At 44.8% G+C, this 27,715-nt stretch overlaps 1 protein-coding gene across 3 annotated transcripts in view; it reads right to left on the bottom strand.

Annotated features, from left to right (window-relative positions):
• LOC128705977 (Protein phosphatase PP2A regulatory subunit A) overlaps nt 1-27,715 on the bottom strand; it is a 649,426-nt gene that overhangs the window by 336,170 nt on the left and 285,541 nt on the right. For all 3 annotated transcript variants that reach the window (XM_053801054.2, XM_053801049.2, XM_053801060.2), the window contains exons 2-3: nt 26,312-26,418; nt 1,282-1,424 (exon numbers count right to left, since the gene is read on the bottom strand). In XM_053801054.2, the coding sequence (XP_053657029.1) occupies nt 1,282-1,424; nt 26,312-26,414 (246 nt within the window). In that variant the 5' untranslated portion in view covers nt 26,415-26,418. The remainder of the gene's footprint in view (nt 1-1,281; nt 1,425-26,311; nt 26,419-27,715) is intronic.

Raw genomic sequence — 27,715 nt, 5'->3', positions numbered from 1 at the left:
GTACATGCATTTTTAAGGCCTAGCTCTATTGTTCGCTTAACCCTTTGAGGGTTGCCAGGCCCTCTCGGAGACTTGTTCTCAGGGTCGCAAAAATTTCAAAAAAATCTTATGAAAAGATAGAGAATCTTTTCCCGATCATAACGACACCAAAAGTATGAAATTTGATGGAAAACTTACGGAATTATGCTCTCACGAAGTTAGCGGTCTCGACGATGTTTACGCATCGGCGATTTTGCCCACTTTCAGCCCTATTTTCGGCCAATTCCAGTGTACTAGTCAGCAAAAATCATAACTATTTTGCTAGAACTCCGTTTTTTCTATTGAATGAGTACAAACAACCACCAATTTACCGATTTCAACTATTCAATAAAGTGGTCAGAATTTAGCAATTTTGCCAATTTCACACAAATTTCAAAAGATGCCAATTTCCAAACAGGGTCCAGAATAAACAAGAAAGACATTCCTGGCACTAAAATAACATTTCCTCTGTTCATTAGTCACATCCCCAGGCCCCTCTTACATTTCTTTTGCTTTCCACTTTGAATTTTTATTCTAAAAAAAAATAGAATATTTACTGTTATGCAGACTACTGTATTAGTGTAGAAATGGTATAAATAATACCAGCGCACTTGTGAAAGAATATTAGATTCACCAGTTGACGTGTATTGGACACGTGGCATGATTTGTTTACTTTTGAACTTTGGCAAAAATCGAACATTTCTGCTACTTTGAGCTCAATTTCAAGGTACTTTTCATTGTGAAGCCAATCAAAATCATCTCAATTTCTGTAATATGTTTTCCATTCTATAAAATAGGACCAGGAAAACTAGAATACAACCATAAATACCATACGAAAATACAGTGCAAAGTCGCCGTTTTAAACCAAAAACACGGTCAAAGTTTTTTTTTTTCTCATTATGCACTGTATGCTGCAGGATTTTTTTATACTGTGCACACTGACCACATAGACCCATTCTTTCATGTGTAGGCCTACCAGCTTTCTCTTGCTAGATTTGAGGGCGCTAGAATTTATGTGTACTAGTACGTCAAAAACCCTGGCGCTTAAGCCGTACTAGTACAGCCGAAACCCTGAAAGGGTTAATATACGATAGTTCCAACATGTTACCAGACTTGAAGAAAGGTTATGTTTCAATTTACAGCAGTAGCTTGGAAACTAACCTGCTGTATGAGATGGGCCTGCCTATAAATGAAAAATCCACATGTAATTCTCATGAACACAGTTTATGTCAATCATGCATGAAAAAAGTATTAACGAGTTACCTGATTGTTTGGGTCAGTAAGATACTTGACAACCATAGGAACCAAATTATTTGCCACAACACCCCCTAAATTGTCTGGGTACTCATGGCACAGGACTGCAATTTGAGGCACCTGCTCCATCAGCTCTGTCCGCACTGCAGCCTCTGTGTAGAGAAAGAGAAAGAGAAAATCACTTCCTACCACATACGCTAATACTATGAGTAAGAATACATCCTTAAAAATTATTTAGTCATTTATGTATATTAACAGGTATATCATTTGATATACCTGTGACCAGTTCCAAGAGTTTGTCTATCCAAACAGCCCAGCCTCGGTCCAGGCTGCCTTGTTGACTGCCTGATCAACTATCCAACAAACCTCACAGAACTAGAATCAGTATCTCACAGGACATGCACTTTCAAATATAGTCCTACCTTAATAAATTAAGACACACATGCAACATTTGGTTATCTTTAGTGAGGAAACATTTCGCCACACAGTGGCTTCATCAGTCCATACAAAGGAGAATCGTTCTTCACGATTCTCCTTTGTATGGACTGATGAAGCCACTGTGTGGTGAAGCGTTTCCTCATAAAAGACACCCAAGTGTTGCATGTGTCTAATTTATCAAATTGTCGGTTCTCTGAACCATTCATCTACAATCCTGTCTGCCACTGCAACTTCTTGGGATCTTAACCCTTAAACTGTCCAAATGTAGATCTACAATTTTTCAACATTTGAAAGTATGTAAAAAAAGTAAATTTTTTTTTTTACATTTGAAAATACATGTATGTAAAAAAAAAAGTAGATCTACGTTTGGAGCACTACGCATGTGAACGTAGATCAGCCTGGACAGTTTAAGGGTTAATACCTGGGAATTCTTCACTTGGGCACGACCTACTTCCACATTGGAATATCCGCTAGGAATTTTTATTGACCTAAGAAAAGCGTCTGACACAGTAGACCACGGCATCCTACTCCACAAACTTGACCACTATGGTATAAGAGGCCATGCGCTTGCATATTTCAAATCCTACCTTTCTAATAGGCATCAGAATGTCACCATTAAAGACATAGCCTCATCAATACGGCCACTTGATACTGGAGTTCTGCAGGGATGTGTCCTTGGACCCCTGCTCTTCTTCATTTACATCAATGATCTCCCAAACATATCCCAACACCTGAAACCCATTCTCTTTGCTGACGACACGACTTATGTCATCTCCCACCCTAATCTTGCCACACTCAACACCATTGTTAACAAGGAGCTGCTCAAAATATCGACTTGGATAACAGCCAATAAACTTACACTTAACACTGACAAAACATACTATATTATGTTTGGTAGCAGAGCAGGTGTTGCGCAACTTAACATTAAGATCGACAACACTAATTGCCAGACATAATGAGGGCAAATTCCTTGGCCTATACCTTGACAACAACCTAAATTTCAGCACCCATATCCAACACAACAAAAAAAGTATCCAAAATGGTGGGGATCCTCTCCAAGATACGATACTACGTGCCGCAAACTGCCCTTCTCACACTATACCATTCACTTATATATCCATACCTCACCTATGCTGTCTGTGCTTGGGGTTCAACTGCAGCAACACACCTAAAGCCAATAATAACCCAACAAAAAGCCGCAGTAAGAATAATCACTAAATCCCATCCCTGGCAACACACCCCCCCACTCTTCATAGATCTAAACTTACTCCCTGTTCAGAACATCCACACTTACTACTGTGAAATCTATATCTACAGGACCTTAAATTCCAATATTAACCTTGACCTAAAATGCTTTCTTGATAGTTGTGACAGGATCCATAGGCATAACACCAGACACAAACATCTCTATGACATTCCCTGTGTCCGACTAAACCTTTACAAAAATTCAATGTATTTCAAAGGACCTAAAATCTGGAACACCCTACCTGAAAACTCTTGATACACCCCGACAACTAACTACATGATAACCACCTGGTCGTTCACAATTACTCTCACTCACCCACTGACTATAAACACAGAAATACTAATCTTAATCTTAAAATAATGAATTCTAACTAGTCATAAGTTTGCCTATGATACTCCAATATAGACACTTTGTATTGTGCCAAAACAAAAGCATTCACATTGCTAAACTCACAAATTATAATGTAGTCACTTAGCCTTAATACCATAATTTGTAAGGATTTAATGTTAAGAATTAATCTAAGTCTGCCCGAAATGCCTAGCCATGCTTGATGTCCTAGTGGCCCCCTCTGTAATTAGCATTTTATAACATGTAAACCACACAATACCCAAAACCTGTAAACCCCACACTGTAACCCTTATAGAGAATAAACTTGATTTGATTTGATTTGATTTGGGCAAATGTGTTACCACTACGACTGCTGCGCCTCATCATCTGCCTACAGTATATAAGCCACTTCTTCGCACATATGCTGTATTCTTTTCAAGATTGATGGACTCAAGGCTGAGGGACTGATTACCTCAAACTCATCCTGTTCTTCACGATTCTCCTTTGTATGGACTGATGAAGCCACTGTGTGGTGAAACGTTTCCTCATTAAAGATACCCAAGTGTTTCACATGTGTCTAATGTATCAACTTGTTGGTTTTCTGAGCCATTCATCTACAATCATAGTCCTACCTTACCAACAGACATCACTATGTCTCTATCAAGGGTACAACCTTGTCAACAAGACTTGTCAACATAGGCATCCCACAGGCCAGTGTCCTTGGTCTTTTGCTTTTCATCATGTACATCAATGATCTTCCAAATGTATCTCAAAAGCTTAGACTTGTTCTCTTTGCAGATGACACAACTCATTCTCATTCTTCAACTCATTCTCCTCCTGTTCTTCAAGATTCTCCTTTGTATGGACTGATGAAGCCACTGTGTGGCGAAACGTTTCCTCAATAAAGATACTCAAGAGTTGCATATGTGTCTAATTTATCAACTTTTGTCACCTTGCACCCAAATCTGAATTCCCTCAACAACACTGTTAATAAAGAATTCTTAAAGATATCAACATGGATCACTACCAATAAACTCTTAACAATGACAAGACTTTCTACAAGATGTTTGGGAACAGAGCTACAAATTTCAAACTAAATGTTATGAGTAACAGTTCTCCCATTGCTAAACAAAACAAATGAAATTCCTAGGTCTGTTCCTAGGAATTTCATTCAACACCTACATTCAATACATAGCAAAAATAAGTATCCAAATCAGTTGGCCTCCTCCCAGGATACATTACCATTTACCTCAAACAGCACTACTTACATTATACTACTCTCTAATTTATCCCTACTTCACCTAAGCTATTTCTGCCTGGGAAACCATTACATCAAATCACCTTAAGCCAATAATTCAACAAAAGGCCACAGTACGAATGATCACCCAGTCTACTGCCAGACAACACACTCCCTCACTCTTCAAAGACCTAAACCTACTTGATATACATAAAAATCACTCATACTACTGTGTATACTCCATATAAAGGTCAGTAAGTTCTGATATCAATCCTCCCCTGAAACTCTTTCTTGAAAGTTGCAAAAGAACTCATGGGCATAATAAAAGACAAAAATCTCTATGATATTCCTCACGTCTGGCTTAATCTTTGTAAAAACTCAAGGTGCATAAAAGTACCTAAAATCTGGAAAATACTACCTGAACAGACAGCCTGCCTCTCTGTCTCTCTCTCGTGCATGCACACACACACACACACACACACACACACACACACACACACACACACACACACACACACACACTGTAGGCTGCAGACCTGGTCCAGCAATTGGCTCCTGGAGTTCAACCCCACCAAGTGCAAAGTCATGAAGATTGGGAAGGGCAAAGAAGACTGCAGACAGAGTACAGTCTAGGGGGCCAGAGGCTACAAACCTCACTCAAGGAAAAAGATCTTGGGGCGAGTATAACACCAGGCACATCTCCTGAGGCGCATATCAACCAAATAACTGCTGCAGCATACAGGCACCTAGCAAACCTAAGAACAGCATTCCGATATCTTAATAAGGAATTGATAAGGACCCTGTACACTGTGTACGTTAGGCCCATATTCGAGTATGCGGCACCAGTTTGGAACCCACACCTAGCCAAGCACATGAAGAAACTAGAGAAAGTGCAAAGGTTTGCAAGAAGACTAGTCCCAGAGCTAAGGGGTATGTCCTACAAGGAGAGGTTAAGGAAAATCAACCTGATGATACTGGAGGATAGAAGAGATAGGGATGACACGATAACGACATATAAAATACCGAGATGAATTGACAAGGTGGACAGAGATAGAATGTTCCAGAGATGGGACACAGCAACAAGGGGACACAGTTGGAAGTTGAAGAAACAGATGAATCACAGGGATGTTAGGAAGTATTTCTTCAGACACAAAGTAGTCAGAAAGTGGAATAGTTTGGGAAGCGATGTAGTGGGGGCAGGATCCATACAAAGCTTTAAACAAAGGTATGATAAAGCTCATGATTCAGGGAGAGTGACCCAATAGCGACCAGTGAAGAGGCAGGGCCAGGAGCTATGACTCGACTCCTGCAACCACAACTAGGTGAGCAACTCACTCTCTCACTCTGCCAGCTGCTTCAGAGCTACTGTTAAAAAACACCTTTTCCTAATGTGATCCAAACAACAATTAATTATGTTGAACAATTCTTTTAACCTGTATTGTCCCTGTTCTTGTCTATCAATCCTTCAACTCACATACCTAGCTTCATCCTTAATATATCGCTGTGATTTTTTTTTTCCTGAATTACTAAATAACTCCAATATTTATAAAGTTATGTATTCATATTCTCACATACACTTGTAATCATAAGAACATAAGAAAGAAAGAACAATCCAGCAGGCCTACTGGCCCATGTGAGGCAGGTCCAATTCTCCCACCGGCTTAAGCCAATGCTTTAATTTAGTCAAATCAGGTCATGTTCACTTAACCCTTTCAGGGTCGATGTGGTGGAAGCAAAGAATTAGCTAAGAATACACAAATAACCCGCACATAAAAGAGAGAAGCTTACGACGACGTTTCGGTCCGACTTGGACCATTGACAAAGTTATTTGTGTATTGTTCCAGTCACGGTATTGTGCCTTTTTGTTATTTAATTAGCTAAGAACTATAGACCAATAGCTCTAACATCCCACATCATAAAAATCTTTGAAAGAGTGCTAAGAAGCAGGATTGCAAACCATCTGGATTTCCAAAAACTGTACAATCCAGGGCAACATGGGTTCAGGGCAAGTCACTCCTGCCTCTCACAACTATTGGATCACTATGATATGGCCTTGGATGCACTGGAAGAAAATCAGAATCCAGATGTGATATACACAGACTTTGCGAAAGCATTTGACAAGCGTGATCATGGCGTAATAGCGTACAAAATACGTGCTAAAGGAATAACTGGCAAAGTGGGGAGATGGATCTTCAACTTCCTAACCAATCGAACACAAATAGTGCTCAACAGAGTTAAATCGGAGGCTGCCATAGTAAAGAGCTCTGTTCCACAAGGCACAGTACTCGCCCCCATCCTGTTCCTCATCCTCATCTCAGACATAGACAGAGATGTAACCCACAGCACCGTATCATCCTTTGCAGACGATACTAGGATCTGCATGAGACTGTCATCTATTGAGGACATGGTTAACCTCCAAGAAGATATAAACAATATGATGTTCAATGAAGACAAATTCCAACTACTCCGTTATGGAAAACTGGAGGAGATAATAACTAGAACAGAGTATACTACAAACTCTGGTCATACAATGGAGCGGAAAAATAATGTAAGGGACCTGGGAGTAGTAATGTCTGAGGATTTCACTTTCAAGGATCACAACAGTGCCAAGAAAATGATAGGATGGATAACAAGAACGTTCAAAATGAGGGATGCCAAGCCAATGATGATCTTTTTCAAATTACTTGTTCTCTCTAGGCTGGAATACTGCTGTACGTTAACATCTCCGTTCAAAGCAGGTGAAATTACATATCTAGAGAGTGTACAGAGAACCTTTACCTCACGTATAAGTTCTGTCAAGCACCTTAACTACTGGGAATGTTTCGAAGCACTTGACTTGTACTCGTTGGAACGCAGGAGAGATATCATAATCAACCCTTGATAAATCCTGGAAGGAATGGTCCTGAATCTGCACACAGAATTCACTCCCTACGAAAGTAAAAGACTGGGCAGGCGATGCAAAATGCCCCCAATTAAAAGTAGGGGCACCATTGGTACACTAAGAGATAACACCATAAGTGTCTGGGGCCCAAGACTGTTCAACAGCCTCCCACCAAGCATAAGGGGAATTACCAATAAACTCCTGGCTGCCTTCAAGAGAGAGCTGGACAGATACCTAAAGTCAGTGCCGGATCAACCGGGCTGTGGTTCGTACGTTGGACTGTGCGCGGCCAGCAGTAACAGTCTAGTTGATCAGGCCCTGATCCACCGGGAAGCCTCGTTGTGGACCGGGATGCGGGGGCATTGATCCCCGGAATAACCTCGAGGTAGACTCCAGGAAGTGGTAGTGGTAGTAGTAGTGGTAGAGGTAAGGTTCATAGTGCAAGTGGTAGTGGCAGAGGTAAGGCTGGAAGTGGAAGTGGTAGTGGAAGTAGTAGTGGTGGTAGAGGTAAGGTTGGTAATGGAAGTAGCAGTGGTAGAGGTAAGGTTGGTAGTGGTAGAGGTAAGGTTGGTAGTGGTAGAGGTAAGGTTGGTAGTGGTAGAGGTAAGGTTGGTAGTGGAAGTGGTAGTAGTAGTGGTGGTAGAGGTAAGGTTGGTAATGGAAGTAGCAGTGGTAGAGGTAAGGTTGGTAGTGGTAGAGGTAAGGTTGGTAGTGGTAGAGGTAAGGTTGGTAGAGGTAAGGTTGGTAGTGGTAGAGGTAAGGTTGGTAGTGGAAGTGGTAGTAGTAGTGGTGGTAGAGGTAAGGTTGGTAGTGGTAGTAGTAGTGGTAGAGGTAAGGTTGGTAGTGGAAGTGGTAGAGGTAAGGTTGGTAGTGGAAGTGGTAGAGGTAAGGTTGGTAGTAGTAGTGGTAGAGGTAAGGTTGGTAGTGGTAGTAGTAGTGGTGGTAGAGGTAAGGTTGGTAGTGAAAGTAGTAGTGGTAGAGGTAAGGTTGGTAGTGAAAGTAGTAGTGGAAGAGGTAAGGTTGGTAGTGGAAGTGGTAGAGGTAAGGTTGGTAGTGGTAGAGGTAAGGTTAGTAGTGAAAGTAGTAGTGGTAGAGGTAAGGTTGGTAGTGGTAGAGGTAAGGTTAGTAGTGAAAGTAGTAGTGGTAGAGGTAAGGTTGGTAGTGGTAGAGGTAAGGTTGGTAGTGGTAGTAGTAGTGGTAGAGGTAAGGTTGGTAGTGGTAGTAGTAGTGGTAGAGGTAAGGTTGGTAGTGGTAGTAGTAGTGGTAGAGGTAAGGTTGGTAGTGGTAGTAGTAGTGGTAGAGGTAAGGTTGGTAGTGGTAGTAGTAGTGGTAGAGGTAAGGTTGGTAGTGGTAGTAGTAGTGGTAGAGGTAAGGTTGGTAGTGGTAGTAGTAGTGGTAGAGGTAAGGTTGGTAGTGGTAGAGGTAAGGTTGGTAGTGGTAGAGGTAAGGTTGGTAGTGGTAGAGGTAAGGTTGGTAGTGGTAGTAGTAGTGGTAGAGGTAAGGATGGTAATGGTAGTAGTAGTGGTAGAGGTAAGGTTGGTAGTAGTAGTGGTAGAGGTAAGGTTGGTAGTAGTAGTGGTAGAGGTAAGGTTGTTAGTGGATGTAGTAGTGGTAGAGGTAAGGTTGGTAGTAGTAGTGGTAGAGGTAAGGTTGTTAGTGGATGTAGTAGTGGTAGAGGTAAGGTTGTTAGTGGATGTAGTAGTGGTAGAGGTAAGGTTGGTAGTAGTAGTGGTAGAGGTAAGGTTGTTAGTGGATGTAGTAGTGGTAGAGGTAAGGTTGTTAGTGGATGTAGTAGTGGTAGAGGTAAGGTTGTTAGTGGATGTAGTAGTGGTAGAGGTAAGGTTGGTAGTAGTAGTGGTAGAGGTAAGGTTGTTAGTGGATGTAGTAGTGGTAGAGGTAAGGTTGGTAGTAGTAGTGGTAGAGGTAAGGTTGTTAGTGGATGTAGTAGTGGTAGAGGTAAGGTTGGCAGTGGTAGTAGTGGTAGAGGTAAGGTTGTTAGTGGATGTAGTAGTGGTGGGTAGGTAAGGTTGGTAGTAGTAGTTTTAGAGGTAAGGTTGGTAGTAGTAACTGTAGAGGTAAGGTTGGTAGTAGTAACTGTAGAGGTAAGGTTGGTAGTGGTAGAGGTAAGGTTGGTAGTAGTAACTGTAGAGGTAAGGTTGGTAGTAGTAACTGTAGAGGTAAGGTTGGTAGTAGTAACTGTAGAGGTAAGGTTGGTAGTGGTAGAGGTAAGGTTGGTAGTGGTAGTAGTAGTTGTAGAGGTAAGGTTGGTAGTGGTAGTAGTAGTGGTAGAGGTAAGGTTGGTAGTGGAAGTAGGTAGTAGTGGTAGAGGTAAGGTTGGTAGTGGTAGTAGTAGTGGTAGAGGTAAGGTTGGTAGTGGAAGTAGGTAGTAGTGGTAGAGGTAAGGTTGGTAGTAGTAGTGGTAGAGGTAAGGTTGGTAGTAGTAGTGGTAGGTAAGGTTGGTAGTAGTAGTGGTAGAGGTAAGGTTGGTAGTAGTAGTGGTAGAGGTAAGGTTGGGAGTGGTAGTAGTGGTAGAGGTAAGGTTGGGAGTGGTAGTAGTGGTAGAGGTAAGGTTGTTAGTGGATGTAGTAGTGGTGGGTAGGTAAGGTTGGTAGTAGTAGTTTTAGAGGTAAGGTTGGTAGTAGTAACTGTAGAGGTAAGGTTGGTAGTGGTAGAGGTAAGGTTGGTAGTGGTAGTAGTAGTTGTAGAGGTAAGGTTGGTAGTGGTAGTAGTAGTGGTAGAGGTAAGGTTGGTAGTGGAAGTAGGTAGTAGTGGTAGAGGTAAGGTTGGTAGTAGTAGTGGTAGAGGTAAGGTTGGTAGTGGTAGAGGTAAGGTTGGTAGTGGTAGAGGTAAGGTTGGTAGTGGTAGTAGTAGTGGTAGAGGTAAGGTTGGTAGTGGTAGTGGTAGAGGTAAGGTTGGTAGTAGTAGTTTTAGAGGTAAGGTTGGTAGTAGTAGTGGTAGAGGTAAGGTTGGTAGTGGTAGTAGTAGTGGTAGAGGTAAGGTTGGTAGTGGTAGTAGTAGTGGTAGAGGTAAGGTTGGTAGTGGAAGTGGTAGAGGTAAGGTTGGTAGTAGTAGTTTTAGAGGTAAGGTTGGTAGTAGTAGTTTTAGAGGTAAGGTTGGTAGTAGTAGTGGTAGAGGTAAGGTTGGTAGTGGTAGTAGTAGTGGTAGAGGTAAGGTTGGTAGTGGAAGTAGTAGTGGTAGAGGTAAGGTTGGTAGTAGTAGTTTTAGAGGTAAGGTTGGTAGTAGTAGCTGTAGAGGTAAGGTTGGTAGTGGTAGTAGTAGTGGTAGAGGTAAGGTTGGTAGTGGAAGTGGTAGAGGTAAGGTTGGTAGTGGAAGTGGTAGAGGTAAGGTTGGTAGTGGAAGTGGTAGAGGTAAGGTTGGTAGTGGAAGTAGTAGTTGTAGAGGTAAGGTTGGTAGTGGTAGTAGTAGTGGTAGAGGTAAGGTTGGTAGTAGTAGTTGTAGAGGTAAGGTTGGTAGTAGTAGTTGTAGAGGTAAGGTTGGTAGTGGTAGTAGTAGTGGTAGAGGTAAGGTTGGTAGTGGAAGTGGTAGAGGTAAGGTTGGTAGTGGTAGTAGCAGTCGTAGAGTTAAGGTTGGTAGTGGAAGTGGTAGAGGTAAGGCTGATAGTGGTAGAGGTAAGGTTGGTAGTGGTAGTAGTGGTGGTAGAGGTAAGGTTGGTAGTGGTAGTAGTGGTAGAGGTAAGGCTGATAGTGGTAGAGGTAAGGTTGGTAGTGGTAGTAGTGGTGGTAGAGGTAAGGTTGGTAGTGGTAGTAGTAGTGGTTGAGGTAAGGTTGGTAGTGGAAGTAGTAGTGGTAGAGGTAAGGTTGGTAGTGGTAGCAGTAGTGGTAGAGGTAAGGTTGGTACTGGTAGTAGTAGTGGTAGAGGTAAGGTTGGTAGTGGAAGTGGTAGTGGTAGAGGTAAGGTTGGTAGTGATAGTAGTAGTTGTAGAGGTAAGGTTGGTAGTGGTAGAGGTAAGCTTGGTAGTGGTAGAGGTAAGGTTAGTAGTGGTAGTAGTAGTGGTAGAGGTAAGGTTGGTAGTGGTAGTAGTAGTGGTAGAGGTAAGGTTGGTAGTGGTAGAAGTAGTGGTAGAGGTAAGGTTGGTAGTGGTAGAGGTAAGGTTGGTAGTGATAGTAGTGGTGGTAGAGGTAAGGTTGGTAGTGGTAGTAGTGGTAGAGGTAAGGTTGGTAGTGGTAGTAGTAGCAGTAGAGGTAAGGTTGGTAGTGGAAGTGGTAGTGGTAGATGTAAGGTTGGTAGTAGTAGTGGTAGAGGTAAGGTTGGTAGTGGTAGTAGTGGTAGAGGTAAGGTTGGTAGTGGTAGAGGTAAGGTTGGTAGTGGTAGAGGTAAGATTGGTAGTGGTAGTAGTAGTGGTAGAGGTAAGGTTGGTAGTGGTAGAGGTAAGGTTGGTAGTGGTAGTAGTAGTGGTAGTGTGAAGTAGGTAGACAGGTTGGTGGGACAAAAAATAGAAAAAAAGGGGATAAAAGAGAAGGTAGAAACTATAGGTAGTAGGGAAAGAAGAAGTAATAGTAGTAGTAGTAGAAGTCATAGCAGTAGTAGTCATAGCAGTAGTAGTCATAGTAGTAGTAGTCATAATAGTAGCAATAGTAGTAGTATAGTAGTAGTCATAACAGTAGTATAGTAGTAGTCATAGCAGTAGTATAGTAGTCATAGCAGTAGTATAGTAGTAGTCATAGCAGTAGTATAGTAGTAGTAGTAGTCGTATCAGTAGTCGCAATAGCAGTTGTCGTCTCGGTCAGTCAAATGCATTAAAAGAAGAGCGGTGCAGGAGAGCTAAGAGCCCACAAGGGCAAAGACCAAAACCACAGGGAGTGGAACAAGTGAAGAAAACACCCAAGGCAGAAAAAAAGGAAATCCAAAACAAGAAAAAGTAAAGGAGAAGAGGTAATCTCCTCTCCTCTGTGCAGGTTATTTGTGTATTGCTCCAGTCACAGTATTGTGCCTTTCTGTTCTTTAAATAAGCTATGTCTGCACTCTTTAATGTCTTCGGTATTTCACCTAGATCAAGCTCTTTCTCCAAAGTATACTGAGGGTTTGTGCTAATGGCACTTTGCACTTCTTTATAAATATCGTATTCCATAAATCTGGTCCAGGTGCTGAGTGAAAAGTTATGTTATCCATTTCTTTTTTGAAGTCTATGGGATCTGTACTGTCAGTTAGCTGGTCTGTGCGGCCTTCTGCTGGAGTGAAAAATGAAGTTAGGTATGCATTACACTATCTCCTGCTGTTTTTGGTTGATCCACACCAACAACAAATTCTCAACATCTTCGATTATTTGTGATCTCTTTTTATGTGAATATATCTACCCCTTTCGCAACAACAGCTTCCTTGATTTCCTTTTTCTTCACCACCATCGAAGTGATCGTTGAATGGGGCTTCCCGTACATCTTGCTGAGTTCAGCCACACGCACTCTACTTTCGTATATTGCGATGATTTCTTTCTTGAATTCTATCGTGTTTCTCACCTTCTTTACCAAAGGGCTGGCACTAGGATCTTTCTTTGGGCCCATGGTGGCTTATTTAGCAATTGCAAGCACAAAAAAGAATGGATTATTACGAAATGTATCGCATGTACTCTTGAGATGATGGTCACTCGCCCAGAAACAATGCCACACTGACTCTGAATGGTGTGTGGGAGCCTTCGTGTGCGAGCAGCTGCTGGGAGGCCGCTCGGACGCGTTCCGTATGACAGCCGAATTTTTAGGCAAATCACGAAACGCGAGGCAATACTTTGACGAAAAAAGTTGCTGAAACGAAAAATTCACAAAGCGCGGGGCTCACGAAACTCGGGGGGTCCACTGTATTTGTGTTTTAAGCAATTCAGTAACCCATTTTCTTCTTCAGTACTATCTCCTACACTCACTCTATATCAGATCTTCTGGGTTTCCTCAATGGTACGTGTTAAATACATACCTTGTATGCTTCTATATTCAGCTTCTCTAGGCACTGACGGGGATTTAGGGTGCTCATATCTGATTCCCAGGATATGTCTGACAGTTCTAGGTTTATTTTTGTCCCAGTCAATTCTATCGTTGTTGAAATTAAACTTACTGAACATCTCTATTCTTACATTAGTGCTGCAGTCTCCTAACCCTGAGTTAATACTCGTTTGTATTTCTATGCTGCTGTGATCAGAGTACATAGCTTTAGTAATTGTCATGTCTCTGATTAGTTCCTTGCTGTTGGTGAATATCAAATCCAGGGTATTTCCATTTCTAGTGGGATCAGTTATCTGTTGGTTCAATAGTATTTTTCACAAAGACTCAATAGTTTCCTGGTATGTGCCTGTTGAGCCAGCGGGTTTCCAGGAGATATTTCTGGTATAACATTGTGTTAAGCCATCTTCTATTTTACATGAGGGGAAATTAAAATCTCCAAGGATTTTGGTGTGGGATTTTCTAGCCTATCCAGAGAGCAATCTTCCTTAACTGATCTGTGAATTGCTCAGCAGCTGATGATGATGGCTTATATACTAGGATAATTACCACATTCCCATTTTCAACTTTAATACCTAGAATTTTTACCGAATCATTTGCAAAATTCACCAATTCTGTGCAATAGAGAGTATCTTTTACATGAAGTCCTACTCTTCCCTGTGACCTATTAAATCTATCACATCAATACATCTCTCCGACCAAATCATCCCTTGTGTGTGTTTCTGTAAATGCTCCAAACATGGCATTCGGTTCCGAGAGGAGCCCACTAATATAACTGTAGTTTTTATTTGATTTCAAGCCCTGAATGTTTGCAAAGAGGTAGCAGGATTTAGCATTAGGAATGTTTTGTTTTACTGTGTGTTGAGTTAGTACCCATTGGTGATGTACTACCTGGTTGGGCCCCTGGTGTACATACCCCTGGTTTCTCCAGTACTGATTTTGAATTTGATTGTATATTCGACCCTGATGGGCTGATGCCTGGCCCAGTGTTGTGCCCCTCTGTCCCATCTGTAGCATTTCCCTGTTTTGAGGTTCTTTCTTTGGTCCTATCACTTCTCTATGTCTAAAAAAAAAAATGCTGTTCATTTTCCATTTCTCTGATTTCTCTGTAGCCCCGTCTTCCTTCTACATTCTGGTCTGGGCAGCTCAGGTCATAACATTCTCTGAACTGTGCTGAAGCTCTGCACATACTCCTACCTGTCCCAGCTACTGGACCACTATGACAAGATCCTGGATGCTTTACAGGATAAACAAAATGCAGATGTAGTATACAGAGGCTTTGCGAAAGCCTTCGACAAGTGCGACCACTGTATAATAGTACACAAAATGCATGATAGAGGAATAACAGAAAAAGTTGGCAGATGGATCTATAATTTCCTAACAGAACACAAAGAGTAATTGTAAACAAAGTAAAGTCTGAGGCGATTACAGTGAAAAGCTCTGTTCCACAAGGCACAGTACTCACACCCATTCTGTTCCTCATCCTCATATCTGACATACAGAAGTAAGCCATAGCTCCGCGTCTTCCTTTGCGGATGACACCAAATTGCCATGACGGTGTCCTCCAAGCAGGCAAAATTGCTGACCTGAAGGTCAGGACTTAAGGTCATGCAGGAATAGTTGGGCAGATGCCAGGTCTTGCAGGAAGGGTGTGACAGATGTAAGGTCATGTAGGGCATGGCAGATACAAACTCATGCATGAAGTGTGTGACAGATGTAAGGTCATGCAGGAGGTAACAGAGGTAAGGTTATGCATGATATGTGGGTCAGATGTAAGGTCATGCAGTGTGTGCCAGATGTAAGGTCATGCAGGAAAGGTGGAACAGATGGAAAGTAATGCAGGGTGTGAAGATGTAAGTTCGTGCAGGGAGGGTGTGACAGATGTAGGTCATGTAGAAAGGGCGTGACACATGTAAGGTTAAGCAGAATATGATGGATGTAAGGTCATGCAGAGATGCAGGGTGTGACAGATGTAAGGTCATACAGGGTGTGACAGATGTAAGGTCATGCAAGGTGTGACAGATGTAAGGTCATGCAAGAAGGGTGTGACAGATGTAAGGTCATGCAGGGTGTGACAGATATAAGGTCATGCAAGAAGGGTGTGACAGATGTAAGGTCATGCAAAGTGTAACAGATGTAAGGTTGTGCAGGAAGGGTAGGACAGATGTAAGGTCATGTAGAAAAGGTGGAACAGATGCGAAGTAATGCAGGGTGTGACAGATGTAGGTCATGTAGAAAGGGTGTTACACATGTAAGGTCATGCAGAGTATGACAGATGTAAGGTCATGCAGAGATGCAGGGTCTGACAGATGTAAGGTCATGCAGGGTGTAATAGATGTAAGGTCAGCAGGAAAGGTGCAATAAATGTAAGGTGTGACAGATGTAGTCATGCTGCAGCGTCAGACAGATGTAAGGTCGTGCAGGGTGTGACCGATGCAAGGTTATGCAGGGTATGACAGGCGTAAGGTCATGTAGGGTATGACAGGTGTAAGGTCGTCCAGCGTGTGACAGATGTAAGGTCATGCAGGAAAGGTGTGACAGATGTAAGGTCATGCAGGAAAGGTGTGACAGATGTAAGGTCATGCAGGAAAGGTGTGATAGATGTAAGGTCATGCAGGGTATGACATGTAAAGTCACGCAGGGTGTGACAGATGTTAGGTCATGTAGGGCTTGACAGACGCAAAGTTATGCCGGGTGTGACATATAAGGTCATGCAGGAAAGGTGTGACAGATGTAAGGTCATGCAGGGTGTGACAGATGTTAGGTCATGCAGGGTGTGACAGGTGTAAGGTCATGCAGGGTGTGACAAATGTTAGGTCATGCAGGGTGTGACAGATGTAAGGTCATGCAAGGTGTAACAGATGTAAAGTCATGCAGGGTGTGACAGATGTAAGGTCGTGCAGGAAGGGTAGGACGTATGTAAGGTTATGCAGGAAAGATGGGACAAATTTAGTCATGCAGGGTGTGACAGATGTAAGGTCGTGCAGGGTGTGACAGATATAAGGTCGTGCAGGGTGTGACAGATATAAGGTCGTGCAGGGTGTGACAGATATAAGGTCGTGCAGGGTGTGACAGATGAAAAGGTAATTCAGAAAATGTGGGACAGATGTCAGATCATGCAGGAAGGTGTGACTTATGTAAGATCATGCATGAAGGTGGGATAGATGTAATGGAATGCAGGAAAGGTGGGACAAATGTAAGGTCATGCAGGAAGGTGTGACAGATGTAAAGTCATTCAGGAAGGGTAGGACAGATGTGAGGTTATGCAGGAAGGGTAGGACAGATGTAAGGTCATGTAAGGTGTAACAGAGATAAGGTCATGCAGTGTGTGTGACAGATGTAAGGTCGTGCAGGGTATGACAGATGTAAGGTCATTGAGGGTGTGACAGATGTAAGGTCATGCAGTGTGTGACATGTAAGGTCATGCAGGGTGTGACAGATGTAAGGTCATGTAGGGTGCGACAGATGTAAGGTCGTGCAGGGTGTGACAGATGTAAGGTCGTGCAGGAAATGTGGGACAGATGTAAGGCTATGTAGGGTGTGACAGGTCATGCAATAAATACGGGAAAGATGTAATGTCAGCATAGTTGCTGATCCCTGTGTTGTATAGCATATCAGTATCATCCATGTGCTTTAGATAGGAGATCCCTAGGCCTGTGACTGTTGTGTGACGTCACAGGATGCGCATGTGTACGTTCGTACCTCTGCCTCGGTCTCAGTCGGCGTAGACATCCAGGCTAGGACAGGCAGAGGCTGGGCTCCATTTCTCATCATGCAACATAAAGGTAATGCTAATGGTCCTAATCCAATCCAAGTGTATCCAACCACTAGCGAGCCGTGGGAAAGAGTTGCGCTAGATCTGTTAACTAATTTCCAATGTTCCCTCCAAGGCAACAAACATCTGTGTGTTATGGTAGACCATTTCACCAGATATTGTGAGTTAGTTCCTATTGCAGATAAGACTGCAGAGACAGTAGCTAAAGTGTTTAAAGAACGCATTATCTGCAGGCATACCACCCCTAAGCCCTTAGTAACAGATAATGGAGGTGAATTCTGTAATGAGATTCTTGAAAATTTGTGTACTTTATACAAGATCTCTAAATCCACCATTGTTCCTCATCATCCTGCCAGCAATGGGTTAGCCGAAAGAACCAATAAGAAAGTACTTGATGTCCTGAGAGCCACTATCAACCCCAATAGTGAAACTTGGGATGAAGTCATACCAGATGTCCAATGTGCCATAAATTCTGCTTACAATGCTTCCATAGGTGATACTCCACATTATGCATTGTATGGTGTAGACAAGCGTTTACCCTATGAGTTGTTATATTCCACTCCGAAACCTAATTACAACCCTGATGATTTCGTAGCAACTCGTACCAGCATGGCTCAAAGTGTTTTTAGAAGAATCTGTGAAACACTTCACAAATCAACAGCAGAATTTACTAGAGTAACTAATAGCCGTGCTAAGCCATCAAAAGTCAAAGTAGGTTCGAGAGTAATGCTGACAAATTTCAACAAAACATCCGCAATGCCTAAGCTCGATCAAAAGTTTGTCGGACCTTATCGAGTTGTAGAACATATCTCTGGTAATAAGTATAAGGTTAGAGAAATTAGTACTGGTAAGTACAAAGAATCGCATTTAGATCATATGAAATTAGTATGCGATGTTGATGATATTGCTACCCAGACTAATGTGACAGATGCTGAAAATCCTCTTGACTCTGTACCCTCTACCTCAAATATTCAGTCAGATAACCAACCTGAATGTCATTACTCCTTGCGTACTCGACAAGTAATGAGAAACCCACAAGTATCTTTTGTAGATACTCGTTCAGATCTCCCTCAGTCAAGGCATGTGTTAGCCATTGCAGAGAAATTCGATCCTCCCAGAGATGATAACCATTCTGCATATGTAAACCTCACCCTCGCAGAATTGGGTTTAAATGTACATAGTCTGTATAACTAGATGTCCGAGATGAAGTAAATTGTCAACTGTTTGTTATTAACTGATTAGCTTTTTCAGATTTTTTTTTTTTTCGTATTCACGTTCCCTCCGTATTCTGAGAATTGACAGTAATAGTCTGAGTGCACCAGATGCCTTTGCTGTTAATTTCACCTTGAATATATATATTTATTCTTCCTCAGAAACCGTAGAGTGCATGAATACAGATCGATCGATCAATTCCATCCATATTGTACAATGAATTGTTCTTATAGTTTGTAATGCATTACGTTAAAAGTGATTATGTTAACACCCATTACGTAAAATTCATTTTGTTAACATCCATTATGATACCATCCATTAGTTCTAAGTTATATATATGAATTTGTTATTGTATAGAATCAGCCCAGAACCACCCGCCTCTTCAGAGTATAGATAGTAGTGTATGTCGAGACGACATACGTAACATGACCGAGCTGTCAGCATAGTTGCTGATCCCCGTGTTGTATAGCATATTAGTATCATCCATGTGCTTTAGATAGGAGATCCCTTTTAGGCCTGTGACTTTGTGTGACGTCACGGGATGCGCATGTGTACGTTTGTACCTCTGCCTCGGTCTCAGTCGGCATAGACATAAAGGCTAGGACAGGCAGAGGCTGAGCTCCATTTCTCATCATCACAGTCTGACAATATATGTTACCATCCAACAAGTGTGTCTACCTTCAACCCTCGATATCTCCATTTAAGAACCCCTACGACAGTAAGGTCAGGAAGGAAATGTGGGAAAGATGTAGAATGGTCATGCAGTAAGGTGTGACAGATGTAACATCCTGCAGGAAAGGTGTGACACATGTAAGGTCAAGCAGTGTATGACAGATGTAAAGTCGTGCAGGAAGGGTGTGACAGATGTAAGGTCATGCAGGGTGTGACACGATAATGCAGGAAAGGTGGGAAAGGAGGATGGTGCTGGCAAGGTGGGAGAGGTAGGGAAGGCAGAGATGGGCAGAGGGCAGGAAGGAACGAAGGTGTCTCAAGCTTGCATACCAGACTTTGTATCAGAATTTATTTCAATATAACACCAGAGACAGAAGTTATTTTGAGGTAATCAGCTCCTGAACGTAGACAGGTGGTGGTCAGACCTTTAGTCAAAAACAGAGGCCAGAATTTAGAGAGTGGAGCAGCACAGAAGTGCAACAGCTGGAGGTGACATCACAGATGAGCAGGGCCTACTAATAAAAATAGATCATGTAAACTGTTGTTTGACAAAGGAATTGCAGAAGCCTTCTTCATGCCCTACTTTCACTAGTAGACTCTGCTTACAGAGATATAAACCAAGAGGTTTATATCTCTGTATATACTCCAAGAGGTTTATATCTCTGTATATACACCGAGAGGTATATATTTTTAGTTATCAACGAGAGGTTATATCTCTTATAATATACATGCGTGTCTAGCTCTCCGTATACACCTGGTGGTGACACGTACAGCATAGATCCACCTGTCAAGGCTGAGGGACTCATCACCTCTTGTCAAGGCTGAGGGACTCATCACCTCTTGTCAAGGCTGAGGGACTCATCACCTCTTGTCAAGGCTGAGGGACTCATCACCTCCTGTCAAGGCTGAGGGACTCATCACCTCCTGTCAAGGCTGAGGAACTCATCACCTCCTGTCAAGGCTGAGGAACTCATCACCTCCTGTCAAGGCTGAGGAACTCATCACCTCCTGTCAAGGCTGAGGGACTTATCACCTCTTGTCAAGGCTGAGGGACTCATCACCTCCTGTCAAGGCTGAGGGACTTATCACCTCTTGTCAAGGCTGAGGGACTCACCACCAAATTACTTGTAATGTCACCAGTGTTATAAAAAAAGAAGCTGGAAAGGCAAAACTATTTGCCAATAAAGATACTTAAGTGTTGCAAATGTTTCTCAATTGCCTACCTGGCAAAGATTTTAGAGACAGCCACGCCTGCACCTCACTCCCAAGACAGACCTCCCAGTTGATGGCTTGATCAACCAGACTGCTCGTACTAGCCCTATGTAGTACAACGTATGCAACAAAGATCGTCTGATAAGGAACTGACTTCAGTTCCTTATCAGGTAACTCCTCTGCCAAACTTCTTGCTTTCTAGTGAAAAATTACAAGATGCAGAACAGAACGGGGAGAGGGTAATAGAAGGGAAGGAAGAGAAAGGGGAAGGAAAGGAAAGGGAAGGGGAAGAGAGAGGGGGAAAGGGAAAAGAGAAAGGGGAAGGGGGAGTAAGAAAATGAGGAGGAGGACAGAAGGGGCGAGAGGCAGGAGGAAAACAAGCAGAGGGAGAAAGGAAAAGAGGAGGAGGGGGTAAAGGAGAGGCAGGAGAGGATAGAGGAGAGAAGAGATGAGATGCAGGAGGGAACAGAGGAGAGGCAGGAGAGAACAGAGGAGAGGCAGAAGAGAACAGAGGAGAGGCAGGAGAGAACAGATGAGATGCAGGAGGGAACAGAGGAGAGGCAGAAGAGAAGAGAGGAAAGGTAGGAGAGAACAGAGGAGAGACAGGAGAGAGCAGAGGAGAGGCAGAAGAGAACAGAGAGGCAGAAGAGAACAGAGGAGAGGCAGGAGAGAACAGATGAGACACAGGAGGGAACAGAGGAGAGGCAGGAGAGAACAGATGAGATGCAGGAGGGAACAGAGGAGAGGCAGGAGAGAAGAGAGGAGATGCAGGAGAGAACAGAGGAGAGGCAGAAGAGAACAGAGGAGAGGCAGGAGGGAACAGAGGAGAGGCAGAAGAGAACAGAGGAGAGGCAGGAGAACAGAGAAGATGCAGGAGAACAGAGAAGATGCAGGAGAGAACAGAGGAGAGGCAGAAGAAAACAGAGGAGAGGCAGAAGAAAACAGAGGAGAGGCAGGAGAGAACAGATGAGATGCAGGAGGGAACAGAGGAGAGGCAGAAGAGAACAGAGGAGATGCAGGAGGGAACAGAGGAGAGGCAGTAGGGAACAGAGGAGAGGCAGGAGAGAACAGGTGAGATGCAGGAGAGAACAGAGGAGAGGCAGGAGAGAACAGATGAGACTCAGGAGGGAACAGAGGAGAGGCAGAAGGGAACAGAAGAGAGGTAGGAGAGAACAGAGGAGATGCAGGAGAGAACAGATGAGACGCAGGAGGGAACAGAGGAGAGGCGAGAGAGAAGAGATGCAGGAGGGAACAGAGAAGAGGCAGGAGGGGACAGAGAAGAGGCAAAAGAGAACAGAGAAGAGGCAGAAGAGAACAGAGGAGAGACGAGAGAACAGATGATATGCAGGAGAGAACAGATGATATGCAGGAGAGAACAGAGGAGAGGCAGGAGAGAAAAGAGGAGAGGTAGGAGAGAACAGAGGAGAGACAGGAGAGAACAGATGAGACGCAGGAGGGAACAGAGGAGAGGCAGGAGAGAACAGAGGAGAGGCATGAGAGAACAGAGGAGAGAAAGGAGAGAACAGAGGAGAGGCAGGAAAGAACAGAGGAGAGGCATGAGGGAACAGAGGAGAGGCAGGAGGGAACAGGTGAGATGCAGTAGAGAACAGAGGAGAGGCAGGAGAGAACAGATGAGACGCAGGAGGGAACAGAGGAGAGGCAGAAGGAAACAGAGGAGAGGTAGGAGAGAACAGAGGAGATGCAGGAGAGAACAGGTGAGACGCAGGAGGGAACAGAGGAGAGGCAGAAGGGAACAGAGGAGAGGTAGGAGAGAACAGAGGAGATGCAGGAGAGAACAGATGAGACGCAGGAGGGAACAGAGGAGAGGCGAGAGAGAAGATATGAGATGCAGGAGGGAACAGAGGAGAGGCAGGAGAGAACAGAGGAGAGGCAGGAGAGAAGAGAGAAGTGGCAAAAGAGAACAGAGAAGAGGCAGGAGAGAACAGAGAAGAGGCAGGAGAGAACAGAGGAGAGGCAGGAGAGAACAGAGGAGAGGCAAGAGAGAACAGAGGACAGGCATGAGAGAACAGAGGAGAGGCAGGAGAGAACAGATGAGACTCAGGAGGGAACAGGGGAGAGGTATGAGAGAACAGAAGAGAGGCAGGAGGGAACAGAGGAGAGGCAGGATGGAAGAGAGGAGAGGCAGGAGGGAACAGAGGAGAGGCAGGAGAGAACAGAGGAGAGGCAGGAGGGAACAGAGGAGAGGCAGGAGAGAACAGAGGAGAGGCAGGAGGGAACAGAGGAGAGGCAGGAGAGAACACAGGAGAGGCAGGAGGGAACAGAGGAGAGGCAGGAGAGAACAGAGGAGAGGCAGGCGAGAACAGAGGAGAGGCAGGAGAGAACAGATGAGACTCAGGAGGGAACAGAGGAGAGGCAGGAGAGAACAGAGGAGAGGCAGGAGGGAACAGAGGAGGGACAGGAGGGAACAGAGGAGAGGCAGGAGAGAACAGAGGAAACAGAGGAGAGGCAGGAGAGAACAGAGGAGAGGCAGGAGAGAACAGAGGAGAGGCAGGAGGGAACAGATGAGAGGCAGGAGGGAACAGAGGAGAGGAAGGAGAGAACAGATGAGACTCAGGAGGAAACAGAGGAAAGGCAGAAGAGACAGAGGAGAGGAAGGAGAGAGACAGAGGAGAGGAAGGAGAGAGACAGAGGAGAGGAAGGAGAGAGACAGAGGAGAGGAAGGAGAGAGACAGAGGAGAGGAAGGAGAGAGACAGAGGAGAGGAAGGAGAGAGACAGAGGAGAGGAAGGAGAGAGACAGATGAGACTCAGGAGGGAACAGAGGAGAGACAGGAGGGAACAGAGGAGAGGCAGGAGGGAACAGAGGAGACAGCAGAGAACAGAGGAGAGGCAGGAGGGAACAGAGGAGAGGCAGGAGAGAAAAGAGGAGAGGCAGGAGAGAACAGAGGAGAGGCAGTAGAGAACAGAGGAGAGGCAGGAGGGAACAGAGGAGAGGCAGGAGAGAACAGAGGAGAGGCAGGAGAGAACAGAGGAGAGGCAGGAGAGAACAGATGAGAGGCAGGAGGGAACAGAGGAGAGGCAGGAGGGAAGAGAAGAGAGGCAGGAGGGAACAGAGGAGAGGCAGGAGAGAACAGAGGAGAGGAAGGAGGGAACAGAGGAGAAGCAGGAGGGAACAGAGGAGAAGCAGGAGGGAACAGAGGAGAGGCAGTAGAGAACAGAGGAGAGGCAGGAGGGAACAGAGGAGGCAGGAGGGAACAGAGGAGAGGTAGGAGGGAACAGAGGAGAGGCAGGAACAGAGGAGAGGCGGGAGGGAACAGAAGAGAAGCAGGAGGGAACAGAGAGGAGGCAGGAGAGAACAGAGGAGAGGCAGGAGGGAACAGAGGAGAGGGAACAGAGAAGAGGCAGGAGAGAACAGAGGAGAGGCAGGAGGGAACAAAGGAGAGGCAGGAGGGAACAGAGGAGAGGCAGGAGGGAACAGAGGAGAGGCAGGAACAGAGGAGTGGCAGGAGGGAACAGAAGAGAAGCATCAAGGAACAGAGAAGAGGCAGGAGAGAACAGAGGAGAGGAAGGAGGGAACAGAGGAGAGGCAGGAGGGAACAGAGGAGAAGCAGGAGAGAACAGGAGAGGCAGGAGGGAACAGAGGAGAGGCAAGACAGAACAGACAGGCAGGAGAGAACAGAGGAGAGGCATGAGGGAACGAAGGAGGCAGGATAGAACAGAGGAGAGGCAGGAGAGAACAGAGGAGAGGCATGAGGGAACAGAGGAAGGCAGGAGAGAACAGATGAGATGCAGGAGAGAACAGAGGAGGCAGGAGAGAACAGAGGACAGGCAGGAGGGAACAGATGAGAGGCAGGAGAGAACAGATGAGACACAGGAGGGAACAGAGGAGAGGCAGGAGAGAACAGTGGAGGCAGGAGAGAACAAATGAGATGCAGGAGGGAACAGAGGAGAGGCAGGAGAGAACAGAGGAGGCAGGAGAGAACAGAAGAGAGGCAGGAGAGAACAGAAGAGAGGCAGGAGGGAACAGAGGAGAGGCAGGAGGGAACACAGGAGAGGCAGGAGAGAACAGATGAGATGCAGGAGGGAACAGAGGAGAGGCAGGAGAGAACAGAGAGGCAGGAGAGAACATAGGAGATGCAGGAGAGAACAGAGGAGAGGCAGGAGATAACAAAGGAAAGGCAGGAGGGAACAGAGGAGAGGCAGGAGGGAACATAGGAGAGGAAGGAACAGAGGAGAGGCAGGAGGGAACAGAAGAGAAGCAGTAGAGAACAGAGGAGAGGCGGGAGGGAACAGAAGAGAAGCAGGAAAAAACAGAGAAGAGGCAGGAGAGAAAAGAGGAGAGGAAGGAGGGAACAGAGGAAAGGCAGGAGGGAACAGAGGAGAGGCAGGAGAGAACAGACAGGCAGGAGAGGCATGAGGGAACAGAGGAGAGGCAGGAGAGAACAGACGAGATGCAGGAGGGAACACAGGAGAGGCAGGAGAGAACACAGGAGAGGCAGGAGAGAACAGAGGAGGCAGGAGAGAACAGAGGACACGGAGAGAACAGAGGACAGGCAGGAGAGAACAGATGAGACGCAGGAGGGAACAGAGGAGAGGCAGGAGGGAACAGAGGAGAAGCAGGAGAGAACAGGAGAGGCAGGAGGGAACAGAGGAGAGTCAGGAGGGAACAGAGGAGAGGCAGGTGGGAACAGAGGAGAGGCAAGACAGAACAGACAGGCAGGAGAGAACAGAGGAGAGGCATGAGGGAACAAAGGAGGCAGGATAGAACAGAGGAGAGGCAGGAGAGAACAGAGGAGAGGCATGAGGGAACAGAGGAAGGCAGGAGAGAACAGATGAGATGCAGGAGAGAACAGAGGAGGCAGGAGAGAACAGAGGACAGGCAGGAGGGAACAGATGAGAGTCAGGAGAGAACAGTGGAGGCAGGAGAGAACAAATGAGATGCAGGAGGGAACAGAGGAGAGGCAGGAGAGAACAGAGGAGGCAGGAGAGAACAGAAGAGAGGCAGGAGAGAACAGAAGAGAGGCAGGAGGGAACACAGGAGAGGCAGGAGGGAACACAGGAGAGGCAGGAGAGAACAGATGAGATGCAGGAGGGAACAGAGGAGAGGCAGGAGAGAACAGAGGAGAGGCAGGAGGTAACAGAGGAGAGGCAGGAGAGAACAGAGAGGCAGGAGAGAACATAGGAGATGCAGGAGAGGCAGGAGATAACAAAGGAAAGGCAGGAGGGAACAGAGGAGAGGCAGGAGGGAACATAGGAGAGGAAGGAACAGAGGAGAGGCAGGAGGGAACAGAAGAGAAGCAGTAGAGAACAGAGGAGAGGCGGGAGGGAACAGAAGAGAAGCAGGAGAAAACAGAGAAGAGGCAGGAGAGAAAAGAGGAGAGGAAGGAGGGAACAGAGGAAAGGCAGGAGGGAACAGAGGAGAGGCAGGAGAGAACAGACGAGATGCAGGAGGGAACACAGGAGAGGCAGGAGAGAACACAGGAGAGGCAGGAGAGAACAGATGAGATGCAGGAGGGAACAGAGGAGAGGCAGGAGGGAACAGAGGAGAGGCAGGAGAGAACAGAGGAGAGGCAGGAGAACAGAGGAGAGGCAGGAGAGAACAGAGGAGAGGCAGGAGGGAACAGATGAGATGCAGGAGCCTTCAGCACCAGAGAGATGTGGCTTTACTGTTATGTACAAGTCCAATGTTGTCAAGGTACCACACTTGGCTCCACTTCGCAGATATCAGCAAACAACAACTACATTCTGGCTGTACCCTTCTCAAGAACATCATTTTATCAGAGATCATACATTCCTAGAATGGCTATCGTCTGGAATAATGTTCTTACAGCTTAACATCATAGATGAAATGAAGTCCGCTGACCAAATGAAATCTCTGACCCACAGATGGCCCCAGCCTCATCCTGTTCCTTATTTGTATGTTTCATAACAATAAAAAGGCTTTAAAAGTAGCTGAGGAAGGTAACAGCTCTTAGCTTGTAAATATAGGTAGAGACTCTTCAGCTAACCCTGTAAAACCCTTGTGAAATAAAAACAAAGAGGGAGGGGAGGGTGATAGAAGGAGAGGTAGGACACCATGAGGTAAATATGAGAGGTGTCCTTTCCATGGTTGCATGCAGAGACAAGTTGACATACCATCATTAGAGGAGAGTGATGTCATTATCTCCAGGACAGAGTGTACGTCTTCAGGTATGGTCACCACGGCTCGAAGTGTTTCCTGTATACTTCGCGCCACCATTTGCCTGTGTCAGAAAGAAAATATTAATGGATGCACAATTCATAGTAAAAACAGGTATTTATAAAAATATACTAACACTTTCAAAACATAGTATGATCTTCAGAGATAGTACCATGACAAAATTGTTATTCTTAAATTATTCAACCCATTCTCGTACGAGTAAAACGCATGTATATGTCTAACATTTCCTGGGAGTGCTCAGCCAACACATTGCCAGATATGCTGCGATTGTTTTATTTTAATCTGCTTATTTGGCATGCCTGTGATAAGTTTCGAGGGTTCTTGTAGCCAGGTCTGAGGCCAGGTTACTTTGCTGACTGCCTCATCCGAAGGGTTGTTTGTACTAGCAACCTGCAGACCCACAACCTGGCTATACATTTTTACAGGTTTGTGCAACATACCCTAACCTATCTTAAAATAAAAGGAACAGAATTCATTTTCCAGTGAAGGCTGAGAAACTTAGAGTAGTAATGAAGATAACTGAATTCTCAGAGGCTGTGTTCGTACAAAAAAGAAACCTTTACCCAGTTGGACTCTGCCGCATTCTTCATGAAGGATTGCAGCAATAAGTGAAAACCTTACATGTACTCGCCACACACAGTAACACCACCTCAATGTTATCAATTTTCTCAATATAAAAATAGCACTAAACATCTTTAAAACACCTACACAAACCAATATTTGAGTTACCGTGGCAACCACTACCTCCATCAAATACCTTAATATACCTACCAGGAATCTACCTGGAGGTCATGGTGGACAACGCCCTCGCGGTCCGGTCCATGACTAGGCCTGACGGTGAATCAGGGCCTTATTAAGCAGGCTGTTACTGCTGACCACACGCAATCCAGCTCAGCTGGTCAGGCACTGACTTGAAGTATTTGTTTATTTCCCTCTTGAAAACAGATCGAGATTAATTGGTAATCCCTCTTATGTACGATGGGAAGCTGTTGAAACACGTTATGTATGATGGGAAGCTGTTGAAACACGTTATGTATGATGGGAAGCTGTTGAAACACGTTATGTATGATGGGAAGCTGTTGAAACACGTTATGTATGATGGGAAGTTGTTGAAACACGTTATGTATGATGGGAAGCTGTTGAAACACGTTATGTATGATGGGAAGCTGTTGAAACACGTTATGTATGATGGGAAGCTGTTGAAACACGTTATGTATGATGGGAAGCTGTTGAAACACGTTATGTATGATGGGAAGCTGTTGAAACACGTTATGTATGATGGGAAGCTGTTGAAACACGTTATGTATGATGGGAAGCTGTTGAAACACGTTAGGCCCCTG

This window comes from Cherax quadricarinatus, chromosome 3, assembly GCF_038502225.1.
Source record: "Cherax quadricarinatus isolate ZL_2023a chromosome 3, ASM3850222v1, whole genome shotgun sequence".
NCBI lineage: Eukaryota > Metazoa > Arthropoda > Malacostraca > Decapoda > Parastacidae > Cherax > Cherax quadricarinatus.
Note: the sequence above shows the minus strand (reverse complement) of the source record. Positions and strands in the feature narration are given on the sequence as shown.